The sequence below is a fragment of the Penicilliopsis zonata genome, assembly GCF_001890105.1.
Source record: "Penicilliopsis zonata CBS 506.65 unplaced genomic scaffold ASPZOscaffold_1, whole genome shotgun sequence".
Lineage (NCBI taxonomy): Eukaryota > Fungi > Ascomycota > Eurotiomycetes > Eurotiales > Aspergillaceae > Penicilliopsis > Penicilliopsis zonata.
Window position 1 is genome coordinate 2,916,576 of NW_019208911.1, and position 12,904 is coordinate 2,929,479.

At 50.8% G+C, this 12,904-nt stretch overlaps 3 protein-coding genes across 3 annotated transcripts; 1 reads left to right on the plus strand and 2 right to left on the minus strand.

Moving 5' to 3' along the window:
• Positions 1-85: 85 nt before the first annotated feature.
• On the minus strand, positions 86-1,686 carry ASPZODRAFT_88147 (hypothetical protein). The gene is made up of 2 exons (XM_022730322.1): positions 1,271-1,686; positions 86-1,204 (listed from the first exon to the last, which is right to left on the minus strand). The coding sequence occupies exons 1-2, from the start codon at positions 1,604-1,606 to the stop codon at positions 233-235; spliced, it is 1,308 nt and encodes a 435-aa protein (XP_022586110.1). The 5' UTR covers positions 1,607-1,686; the 3' UTR covers positions 86-232.
• A 162-nt stretch (positions 1,687-1,848) lies between these two features.
• ASPZODRAFT_56678 (hypothetical protein) lies at positions 1,849-5,951 on the plus strand (the record flags this gene model as incomplete). Its single annotated transcript, XM_022728628.1, has 5 exons — positions 1,849-2,193; positions 2,256-2,282; positions 2,347-3,314; positions 3,374-5,616; positions 5,686-5,951. 5 exons carry the CDS (start codon positions 1,849-1,851, stop codon positions 5,949-5,951), a joined length of 3,849 nt encoding a protein of 1,282 aa, XP_022586111.1.
• A 4,296-nt stretch (positions 5,952-10,247) lies between these two features.
• ASPZODRAFT_12416 (hypothetical protein) lies at positions 10,248-12,865 on the minus strand (the record flags this gene model as incomplete). The annotated part of the gene is made up of 5 exons (XM_022721388.1): positions 10,248-10,546; positions 10,607-11,937; positions 12,011-12,550; positions 12,627-12,770; positions 12,852-12,865. The coding sequence occupies 5 exons, from the start codon at positions 12,863-12,865 to the stop codon at positions 10,248-10,250; spliced, it is 2,328 nt and encodes a 775-aa protein (XP_022586112.1).
• Between the last annotated feature and the right edge of the window lie 39 nt (positions 12,866-12,904).

Below are 12,904 nucleotides of genomic sequence, written 5' to 3' on the forward strand. Positions count from 1 at the left end.
GCAGTTCCCTTACTTGGAAGGCGCTAGTTATTGATGACTAATAAGGGCATTTCGTCTGGTCTACAAAGTGCTTCAGATAGTTAACCTTGAGTAGTTATAGTATGCTGGACTACATATTTCTGGTTGTTTCTATATTCCATATGCAAGATTGGAGGGTATCTCAAATGATAATACAAAATGCGGTTCGACCAAATTCGCCGAAAATAGCCAGCCAAGTATATACGTTTCCCCATCACTCATGAAGCTGTTCTTTTTGAGGACTGTCTTCATGCATTCGCTCCTTCCAAAGCCTAAGGACTTCGAAGCCGACTTCCACAGCAATAAGAAGAATGATGATCCACTCGAGTCGAAGGCCATGTTTCTCGCTCAGTCTCTCGCGGAGCACGCTAGCTATCTCTTGCGCGTAGTCCATCTTTTCGTTTAGGAGTTTTATCCGAATCCCGACATCCAAAGCTCGTCCGGCTTGTTCGTAATAACCTTCTAAACCGAGGTCGTGTCGACTATCCCAGAAGATATCCGGCAGCGAGTCCGTGAGCTCTGAATAGAGGTTCAATTGCGCACGTACGCTGAGAAGTTGGCCTGTCTTGCGAAGGATAAAGTCTCGCGTGAAAGGAAGACGAGCGCCTCTGGACATAAGTGTAGGGATAGCTCTGGTAGACTCGAAATAGTCCGACAGGAGACGTTCAAGCACGGCAAGCTTCGTACTGCGTGCTAACCCAGAGGAGAAAGCGACCTTTGTCAACACAGTGTCCACGGATTGCCGCGGCCGGGACAATAGTCCTGGATCCTGAGAAGCCTCCGAAAGTGTACCAAGGATGATTGTATCGCCCTTGATACTACTGTTGTCCCGCTGCAAGTCTTCCACATATTCAAGGTCCTCTGTCTCCACGTCATCAACATGGGCGCCTTCGGCCGCGGGCAACAATGTCCTTGTTGCCAGGAACGACGTGAATCCTTCCGGAAGCGACCACGCCACCACCGTACCCGAAGGGAAAACAAAAACGTCTCCGACCTCGTCCGCGGACAAGTCTGTTGCTGCGGGGTTGCTCACCCGACGAATCGAGTCCAGGGGCACTTGTATATGGACAACTTGTGGGTATAGACCAGTTTCGAACGGGTCTGGCTCGTAACCTTTCTCCTGAAGGATCTCTCTGACTTTGCGGATGTCGAATTGCTCAGCTACAGCGTACGCAGTCACTGTTTTCTTTCGGTAGCACCACGGTGTTAGCAAAGAATCGAGACGCTGCGAAAAAGAGTCATATTCGGCTACCTTCAATTGATATATTCCATTATCCTTCAATTGTGATCTAGACAAGAACCCATCCTTTGATCGTTGAGCCTCCACTGCAACTCTTCGCAAGGATGTCGGTGCTGCAGGGCCTCTCCCGGCTCTCCTCCGCTGCTTCTGCGATTCACCCACGGAATCTGCATTATTCTCTGGTGGAGAATTTTTCTGGCTCAAGTAGGCATTGGAAGAAAAGAAGTCCTTTCGTCGCGGAAGATGAAGTGACGACGACGCATGAATATAATGATTTTGCGGCCGCCTCACTAGTCGAAAAACCGAGGGCCGTCTGCACGCCGAGCAGATATATTGAGTCGTAAACATCGTGGAGGAAATCTAGCAATTCGTAGCACCAATTCGTCTGTCCAAACCGAGACCGAACCCTCTGACTCGTGTAAGAGGCGGGCCAAAGTCGTTGACAGCTTTGGATCTTCAGACGGAGGCCAAGCCAGGCCCGCTTAGTCATGATGGCGCCCCAACCCAACGAGCTGCCGCATATCAACCCCAGGTATGACATAGCCCTGCGTCGCCGAGCTTGATCGCTTGGGACACGCAAGACTCTGGCCATGGACGCGCCTGGCGCGACAGAGGTGGAGAGCGCCAGCCAAGCCCACTTGGAGCAGCAGGGAACATCAACAGTGCAGGCCACCAATGACGAACACGAGCAGCGCGATGAGTCGACCCAGGGTGGACCGGGCAGCGGCGACGAGGGTGGCGAGCAGCACAGCTCTGAAGACGACGATGAGGGAGGAGATGACGGAGAACAGGATGATAACGACGATGAAGAGGAAGAGGAGGAAGAGGAGGAAGAGGAACCAAAGCTCAAATATGCATATCTGACGAAACAGATCGGGTCTGTTTACCGCAATGGAGACGCCACGAGCTCGTTTCTTACCGTGGGGGACAAGATGGTATGCAAGCCCATAACGAACCCCAATAGTGATACGAACTAAACGGAAACGGTTTTATAAAGATCATTGGGACACATAATGGGAACATCGTAAGCTTTTTCTGATGAATTGTGAGACACTTGGTGTTCGTGGGCTCAACTCTCCATTCTACAGCATGTCTTATCACTGCCGCAATTGCAGCCGGTACGCGTCTATCATGCACACTCAGCGAGCGTGACGTCTATATCTGTGTCGCCGTTCCCTCTTCCCGTGTCTACTGTCAAGATCGATGCCATCGCTCGGCTCTCTGCCGATGACCGTGGCTCAATCCGGTCCTCATCGAGCTCCTTTGTTTCTCGCAGTGCCCAACCAAAGGGTTATCAGGGAGCAGCTCTTGTTTCCACCGGTTCCAACGCCATACACATTGCTACCTCATCGATTGATGGAAACGTTTGTGTGGCCTCGTTAACGGATCCGAGAGATGTTCTTCTCCGGAATTTCGGACGACCAGTCCAAGCTGTTGCGCTTTCTCCCGAGTATAAACAGGATAAATCATTCTTGTCGGGCGGTCGGGCTGGGGATCTCATACTTACGACCGGTGGCCGTGTGGGTACGACTACGAACTCGACAACGATGGGAGGTGCAGCGGCTACCGCTTCCAGCTGGCTGGGTTCCATTGGGCTGGGGGGAAACAATGGGAAGGATACAATTCTGCACAGTGGAGAAGGCGCGATCAGTACAATTAAATGGTCTCTCTCGGGCAAATACGTTGTCTGGGTCAATGAGGAAGGGATTAAGCTTATGCGGTCAAACCTACATCTCGACTCCGCAGACTTGGATCTCGCGTGGAAACGAGTCAGTCACATAGATCGACCGAACAGTACTGGATGGGAAGAGATGGCCGGGGTCTGGAAAGCAAGGGCAGAGTGGATCGATATGACCTCTCTCGACAAGGACGACGGCTCTCCGCCGACGGGAAACTCATCAAGAGAGACACTGTCCCAGCTACTTCCCACAGCAGAGAGCACAGAGAAACTCGTAGTGGGATGGGGTGGAACCGTCTGGGTCATTAATGTTTTCCCCGATCGCCCAAATAAGAATGCCAAAGAACCGAGACTGGGCTCTGCGGAGGTTGCAGCCATGTATGTTGGTCTTGATACCGGTGAAAATTTATGCTTACTGACTGGCTTTCCAACACTAGTTTACGCACCGACTGCATTATATCCGGCATTTCAATGTATACGCCCAGTCTTCTCATGGTCCTCGCTTACATTGAGGACGACGAGAGCTCTCGACGTGGAAACCGCCGACAAAAGGGCCTGGAGCCTGAACTCCGTATCATCAATATTGAGACTAAAGAAGAAGTCAGTGCTGATACGCTTGCGGTCAGCCGATATGAGAACCTCGCGCCATCAGATTACCACATGAGCGTCTTGCCTCCATTCAAGACCCCAATAAATATCGCACAACGAGGTGCGCTGGGAGCTCTAGGAAATGGCCTCTGGGATGCGACTATGTACCCGGCCCGGCTCTTCAGCTCTGGCGCTAGCATTCGCAGCAACACAAGTGGAAGTCGGGAGAGAGGTTCTAGTAAAGCTCCCAGCTCATTCGCATCTAGACGCCTCTCAAACGATGAGCTACTGCCGAAAGAAATCAGGGATGCTGCGAATGCAGAAGGCACAAAAATATTTATCCACAGCCCATACGACTGTGTTGTTGCAGTGAAACGAGACCTTTCAGATCGGTTAGCGTGGCTGGATTCCCATGGTCAGTATGAGGAGGCGTGGAAGCTCCTTGACGAGCATCCAGAGGCGGCTGGATCTACGAGCGAGTATAACGATGCTCTATTTGATGAACCGACAGGATCTCAAGACAGTCTCGGCGAATTTTTCGCAGATGAAAGATCATCGGTCACCACCATCGGACGAAATGTGAATACGGTTGCCGAGCAGGAGAAACGCAGGATCGGCGAAAAATGGATTGACCAGCTCATTAAGGGGGGGGAATGGGACGAAGCAGCGGAGACCTGTTGCCGGGTTCTGCAGACGGGTACCAGATGGGACCATTGGGCCTGGGTCTTTATAAAGGCTCAGAAATTCGCCGAGATCACCACACATATTCCCACGGACCTCCACCCGCCGTTGTCTTCTCAGATCTATGAAGTCATTCTTGGACACTACGTTACTCGAGACCCAGCGCGACTCAAAGAACTACTTGATACATGGCCGCTGGACCTTTTCGATGTCGACGGGGTTACTGTGGCGATCGAGGACCACATCCGGTCGAACGAAATCGCCTCCGAATCAGATGATTGGCGTTTACTGATGGAGAGTCTCGCCAAGCTCTTTCTCGCAGCAGGCCATTATCGCGAAGCTTTGCGTTGCTATATTCATCTCCAAGATGGGGATGCCGCGATGTCCCTCATCCGCGAACATCGCTTAGTAGATGCCGTTTCCGACGACATCCCTGCGTTCATATCCATCCGCGTTTCCAAGCAGCAAATCAAGTCGGCGCCAATCACAGAACTTGAAGAGATCACAGCCGAGCCGATCAAGCTGCTCGTGGGCGAAGCTTACACGGGCATCGTTCCCCCGCAGACAGTAGTCAGCCAACTCCAAGCTGCCAACCGATTGGTCTTTTTATACTTCTATCTGCGTGCGCTTTGGCGAGGAGAGTCGCTTTTTCACGAGGGTGTCAAACTTCGTCGAGGTCGCGGTGTCCATCGAGACGCAGCTAATAGGCTTGCCGCAGACGAAGGCAAGGCGTTGATCGATCCGTTTGCCGACACGGCTGTGGAGCTTTTTGCAGAGTATGACCGCACCCTCTTGATGGAATTCCTGCAGATCAGCACCTCGTATGCCTTTGACAGCGCCACGGCGATTTGTGAACAGCGTCGATATACGCCGGAGCTGATCTACCTCTTGTCCAAGATGGGCCAGACGAAGAAGGCACTAAATCTCATCCTTTCCGATCTGCAAGACGTCTCACAAGCCATCTCCTTTGCCAAATCCCAGAACGACCCGGATCTATGGGAAGACCTCCTGGACTATTCCATGGACAAGCCCCGGTTCATCCACGGGCTTCTGGTGGAAGGGGGCACGGCCATCGACCCCATCAAGCTCGTCCGACGTATCCCCAGCGGGCTCGAGATCGAAGGGCTACGAGAGGGTCTGACCCGCATGATCCGCGAACATGACCTCCAAGCCAGCATCAGCCAAGGGGCAGCCAAAGTCCTGCAAAGCGAGGTTGCGCTCGGGATGGACTCTCTGCGTCGGGGCCAGAGACGAGGCATCAAATTCAACATTGCCGAGCCCACCAACAGAGAAGAGAAGGACAAGGACAAGGACAAGAGCAAGGACCCGTTAATCCCCACCGAAACGACCAAACCGTCCGGTCTTCAACCTGGTTGCTGTGGAGGCTGCCACGCCCCATTCCAAGCAAATGGTAAGTAATATATCTCACCATCTTCTTTCCTATTCGCATGACAGAAGCTTACATGCCTTTCTTTTCTAGAAAAAGAAATCCTGGTAGGCTTCGCCTGCGGCCACGTCTTTCACCTCTCCCACCTCCACCCGCCGCCCTCATCCCAGCTACCCTCGTCCCGGTCCTCCCCGCCGCCCACCCGCACCCCAACGGCAGATACATACCTGGCCTCCACGTCGCGAACGGTCGGGCCAAAAGTCATCACGGCGCGGCTGCTGCGCGACCGGGTCGGCGAGGGGTGCCGGATCTGCGCCTTGGGCAAGAAGATTGAGGCCCTGGGCGAATCGGATAGATAGGAGGGAGTAACATTTACCTACATGGGATAATTTCCCCCGGAGTTATACTGGACCGGAACGAAGTATTTTCTCTTACCGTGCAGCCCCTCCCATTAATGTACACACACACGCATTTTAATCCGCAGGGTTCATCAAGGCGGTCTGGCCCAGCTCTCTAGCTTCTTGTAATGCCCAAATGACAGCATTGGAGAATATACAACGTGATTATCGGTCACCAAGTCTATTCGTCTACTCCAATGTCTTGATGGATGATCATATTTGTTTGAATTTTAGGAGATACCCAAGTCCAGTTGGCTTTGCAACAGTGAGAGAGAGAGAGGGAGAGAGAGAGAGGGACAGTAATGTATTGCAGTAATTACGGACGGATATTTCTCTAATTGATATTGTCAGAGTGAATTGTTTCCATGTTGTGAAGCTATCAAGCAGATACAGAAATATCAATGTTTTGAGAGCAACAAGCCATTGCCTTTACCATCAAATGAAATCGGAATGAACAGAAACATGTCACCACAATTCCCAGGCCAGCTAGAACCAGTAGGCAAGTCGCCATGAGAACACAATAAGTGTAGGCAAGCCATACCGGGGTGACAAGAGATGTGTCCGATCCTGCTTTACTTGTGTGGTTTCACAACAGAAGATATCCAGAAAGTCCAGCCAGCAAGGCCACCACAGAAGCTTTCACGCCCTGATGGTGAGAAGCATCATTGGGAGCGGAAGTGTGGGAGGGCTCGTGGGTGCTGCTGCTGGTACTGGTGGTGTGGGAGCCAGGAGCAGGCACTTCAGTCGTGGTGTGGGAGCTAGTAGGCACTTCAGTTGTGGTATGTGAGATAGTAGGCACTTCAGTGGTGGTGTGTGAGCTGGCGGTGGTATGGGTAGTCACTCCGTCCGCAGAAGATGAAGCCGATGAGGCAAAGCTTGCACTGGTGATGGAAGTGGAAGTGGAAGAAGCTCCTGAATGGCCCTCACTGGTTGTAATTGGGGCGACCGTGGACACAGTTGCGATATGGCCTGATGTCGAAGTCTCCTTGGACGCAGAGGTCTCACACACGGTGGTAGTGACAGTAATGACAGAAGCTAGGCAAGGTAAGAAAACTACCTTACGAACAGGGCAGGTTCGAACGGGATGATCTTACAGTCACGACGCACGAGGTTAATATTGACAGCGCGAGGCATTAGCAGCTCACCGTCAGGCTGGCCAACACCGGGCTCCACGAGGGACACAGTGTTGGACTCGTCGCCAAGGCCTGAGGGCATAAATGTGAGCCAGACTATGCTAGAGAAAGATAAGACTGCCAGGGTAGAAAGAGACACCTACCAGCAGAGAAGGCCAAAAGCACGGAGAGCCAGGTGAGCAAGAGGAACAAGATCCGAAGAGACATCTTGACGTTCATTTTGAACGTGGTGCAGCCGAATACGAAGTGTTGGAAGAAGAAGATTGAGATGCGAGCAGGCTGGAGACAGACGAGATGGATGACAGAGAGATTGAAGCCAGGAAGAGTGGAAGGGAAGAGAAGAGGAAGGGAAGAGAGAAGCCTGTGTGAGAGAGGGAAAGAAGGTGTTACCCAGGTGATTTCCAGTGAAAGAGGAAGGAGCATCCAAAAGAGGAAGGGCTACCTAGGGAATCACTCACACCAACATAGGAGGGTACCTATATAGTTTTCTAGCTATGTTATATATTTCTTAATGAAGTAGATGATAATACTATATGGATATAAGATAAACATCTATATTATTAGGTACGACGCAACCACCAATCTACCAAGGTGCAACTATATTAGTATAGTTGATATTTAGCTACTAGATAGTGAATATTTATATATAAGCTTATAAGATAACTAGTAGCCAGGCGTAAAATTAGGCAGGCTATCATAATCTAAATTCACTATACCTCTTATAGTGAGTATGCTATGCTGCCGAGATAATTAGTATATCTAGCTATTACTATAGAAACACCTATCAGCTTAAAACTCCTGTCTACATAACCATTAAGATATTCCTATAAGAATCTCTCCCTATCTGGTGAGGAGTATCCTAACCTAGACTCGACCTCGTGTCAGTGTCTAGAACCTGGCCAGTGGCAGAATATAGTGGTTCAATATAAGTATAACCACAACTCGACTGACATGACAGGATTCCACTAGCTAAGATACTACCTACCTAGTAGGTAATAGGCACCTAAGGTTTCATGATTTAACTATATGTTACTGGCAAACTATCCTGATGCTCTTGCAATCAACTATAATATTTTGTAGAAAACCGTTCTTGTAGACGCAGGTAGTGCGTGGAATAGATCTTGTATACAAGCCTATCCACCGCTAGACCGAGATCGAGATCAGATCGGTTCGATCCGGATCTAAACTGATGATCGAGTCAGACTACGTAGTACTCTAGATAATACCGATGGGTACTAGTTAACTACCGATGGTATAGGTAGGTAGGTAGTAGGTAACTACCAAAGTACTAATACGATCGTACATACGTACGGAGTACGGTATTGAAATACCCAACCATGTAGAGAGTGGTACTACTAACTACTGGTACGCTTCTCTAGCCGAGAGCGGGAAGTTATATTCCGTACTGTCCGTGCGTGAGGAACTGACTTCCACGGGATGTGGTTGGACAGTCTTGGAGGGGTAAAGGTTTACCAATATGAAAGGTACCTAACCTACCCTAGGTACGTAGTAACACAGTGGGTAGAGTTTACGAGTTTACTACTCCGTACCCTCATGGATCATCTCGGCAAAGTTTTTTATCTATTTATTTTTTCATTTTTTCCGATCCCGATCCGATGAATGGTTCCAGGGGGGGTGATCGGGAAATTTTCAACGGGGGAACTACTAATCCATACCTAAGGTACGGAGTACCATGGCGGACCCAAACAGTGGGAAGACGGTGGATCGACCTGGGGGCTGGACCTTGTGGAGCATCAACAACGGCCGGCACGAGCCGCTGCTATGACATAGTCGGTTATGTACATACTCCCTCATATATTACTACCTACCTAGGTAGGTACTCCGTGGTTACTTATTACAGTCTAGTTGAAGGTGTGAAATTAATATAAGACACTACAGTATACTACAGTACACTACATAGAAAACTAATTAAATCCTACTGTACTAGCTAGTCAATTGTTACTGACAGAGTAGGAAATAGTTGAGGTTGATCAGTGCCAGGAAAGGGGGGGGGCTGATGACATCATATCCATGTGTAGGCCGGGCTTACCCTATGCCACACACGGGCTAAAAAATGGCTGTGCATTAGTTTAGGTACGGAATCCACACTCCACAATACAGAGAGATAGTTGAAAGTCTACTACATACCTACCTAGTAACTAGTTACCTTGTTAGTTAGTTAACTAGTACCAAGTTAGTTATCTAAGTATCTACCGAGCCGTAATATACTGTATATACTAGTGTATGACTGTAAGGTATATAATACCACGTAGGCACTAGTATCATGGATTCTATTTCCTAGCCATCCACACTAATCGAAGCGACGTAGGCGGCTCACGTCTTGTATGGATTCTTCTAGAGGGGTCAAGGAACTAGTCAACTCCATAATTCATCATGCCGTGCCCTTCCTTTCAGTTATTGTCGGGTCTAGACCGCATCCTACATACAATGCACGGAGTATAGATCATCGTGTACCCCACCCACTCTTTACTCCCTTAGATAGTAACTAGTTAAGTATATACTCTGAACTAGGTAAAGAATCTTGATAGGTCATCGTGTATTTGTACCTATACTCATATCTGTAGTATATATTTCAATCCTTCCTATGTGGAGTCCTATGTTTCTTCTCTCTCACATTCTGGGCAGCATAAGTCCAGCAGTACAGCCCAGCAGCCAGCATTATCGAAGCACAGGAGCAGGAATAGAAAAGATAGTAATAAGAAAATGAAGAACAAAACCCCACGTCGAAGACAAGAAAAAGCTGTACAAGGGTATGTCATATATAGCCCAACACCAACAGTAACAGTCGACGGGATTGAAAAAAAAAAAAGAACATTGGTATATAAGTGAATTGCTCGTCCCGACTCGTGTATCGCATGCGTCGCAAGAAGTTAAAAAAAATAGGGAATAAATGGAGAAGATGCAAATAAAAAAGAAGAAGAACCGCCGTAATCATAATAGAACATGGTATCATTGCCCGGGGACTCGTGTATTGTCTCCGTATTCAACGCCCAAGAATAAGCCTAGCCTGTACCCGTATATCACAGTCATGTCGAAGATCGAAGAAAGAGAAAAAAGAAGAAAAAAAGAAATAAGTGTGGAGTATGGGGAGAGAAGAGAAAGATTAATACGTTAGCTTGATTTCGTAGCCCCTCGGCTCGGTATGTTTTGCAGCAGAAGCCTCGGAGAACTCAGCCACCATGTCCTGACCATCTGGCAGCTCACGAACCACGTCGTCATCGACCATGATCCGCAGCCCGCGCTGGTTGACATGCAGGACGCGACTGACTCGATCGGGGTCGATCTTCTGTTTCTCCGAGATCTTGTCCATTAGGTCGCGTACCGTCCGCTCAGTCAGGTATATCGCTCGGTAGTAGTCGTCCTGCTTGTCGTCACCGGGGAAGCGAACATAAAAACAGGCAACTATTCAATTAGTAAGAGAGAAATATATATATATATATATATATATAGAGGTGGACATACTTGGTTTTGGGTCACATTCGGCGGGCGGGCGGTACGTCGGATCAATGTCGATAGCCTCAATGTATCCCGTGGAGAGCTTTGAGTTACCCGCATGTTTTTGGACCTTGGTAGGATGGCTCAAGAGCAAGCGGTCGCTAGGCTGTTCGGACCACGCCTGCCGGCAGTTTGATGGGTTGATGAGGCTCTCCTGCGACCCATTGTAGCCGGAATCGTACTGCGAGCCGGGCAGTTGCCGACGCGGTGAGTTGACCGACGTGCTGCTATTCGAGGGGGACAGCATGGACGCGGTCGAGCCCGCGTCGATACTGGGTCGCGAGTCAAAAGTGTTGGTACGAGTGAGGGGCTCCAGCTGCGGCTGCTGATCGCCGGGTAGGTAGACAGGGTAGAGGTCCGGGTCGTCGTGGTCCTCACCGCGCAGGCCGAAGACGCTCAGGGGGCGGGTGGAGGTGAACATGTCCTGCATCATGGCAAGTTTCGAGTGCAGGTCGTCCTCAAGGCACGTCTTGTCCGCCCCTTCGCTCTGCGAGTCCATCGACCAGGTACGCCTGTGGTGCTGCTTGGCCATCTTAATCGGCCGGTCGTCGGTGGGTTTAAGCGCGACGGCCGTACTGCCGCGTTTCCGCTTGCCAAAATTACCGCCGCCCAACTCCGCCTGGGCGATCTGCTGCTTCAGTTTCTCGATAGCCTTCTTGACGTGGGCAATGTCATTGGACAGCTTGCGCTCGGCGCCGTGGTCCCGGAAAAGCTTGACTTTACAGTAACTTAGCTCTACTGCAGGGTCCGCCGCGCCACCAGGGTCACCGGCGTCTGGCGAGAGCAGTTCGGTTTTGGCGCAGAGCCGGACGGGGATCCCCTTCACGCCCTTGGAATGACTAAAGTCGGTGGAGAGAAAGTTGAACCGCACCGAGACCGAGCAGTCCGAGGCGCCGGTCATCGAGTTGGGACTCCATGTGATGCAAAAACCGTCCAACGAAGCCTTCTCCAGCTGGACCTGACGGCGTTTCTGATCGTCGTCGCCGCCCTGGACGGGATCCACATATTCCACTGCGAGGAGCTTGCCGCCCCGCTGATGCGCCTCGTTCGAGCCTCGGCCTTCTTTCCATAATTGCCAGCACGCGGCGGGTTTCGACCGCTGCTCAGCCTCCTCAAAGGACACACGGATATATGTCCGATACCGGACGGGCTGCGACGCAGCCACAGGGAGTGGCGGCGGCGCCAGGTCGATGACCGAAAGCAAGTATGCTTGGCCTTTGTTGAGGTATGTGATGGGAATCTCTGCGGGATGCTTGATCATTGCGGTCGGGGCGCGCAGGGTCACATTGAACCGAAATCTGTCACAAAAAATTGTTAGGTATTGGAAACCAAACGAGAAACCAAACACTCCTCTCCTGAGACATGATTTACCTCTCTCCCTCCAGTCCAGAGATATCTGTGCGATCAACAAATGCACTGGTCGCCGGGGTAAACTGTGCCGTAGGATTGACATGGAGATCCATCTCATTCAGCGACGACTCGTCGCACGAGGGATCCATCGGGTCGTAGCACGAATCGCGATGGTGCAGGAATGCACTCGGCGCGTACGAAGGCTGCTGGGCGAAGGGATTGATGTTCTGGAACGGCTGCTGGGCAAATTGGGGACTGAAATGGTTCTCCAGCCCCATGTGGCCGGCGCCATGACTGTGGTTCGACGATACGCTGGGAACATGGTGCGGCAACGACAGTGGCGTCATCATGTTCAATCCCAGGGTCGGCGTGTGCAGGTCGCCCGCCTGGCTGTGGAACACGGCTCCCAATCCCCCCGAATTCGGTGTGTAGTAGCCCGGCACCTGGTTTGCGAGCGGCATAAAGGCGTATGAGTTCGGATCTATGAACGACGGACTGAACCGAAGGTCTTGAGGGGCGCGGGGGGTCGGATCGTTCATCTTCACGTCTTCGTGGTCGATTCTGGGCCTCACAAGGTCAGCCGATTGGCCATTCTTTTCTAGAAATAGGCTTTGAAATATCCATTTCACACACACACCTTGTATTCGTCGCATCTACGCCTGGGTGGTGGTTGATCGGCCCTTCGTGGCCGTTCGCTCCCGGCGAATTCGTCGAGACAACATCCGGGAAAACCTTTCTAAATTTCGCAATAAGATCATCGTCTGGTTTCTGGGAGGTTTTTCTATTGGATAAGGAAAGGGGGGGAAAGACGCAGAGTCAGCGCGGGGACATACAGAGGAGGGGGAGGGGGGCAAAAACACACCTATTGCGAAACATATCAAGATCTCTTCGTCTCCAGAGCGAGACGGTTTTTTT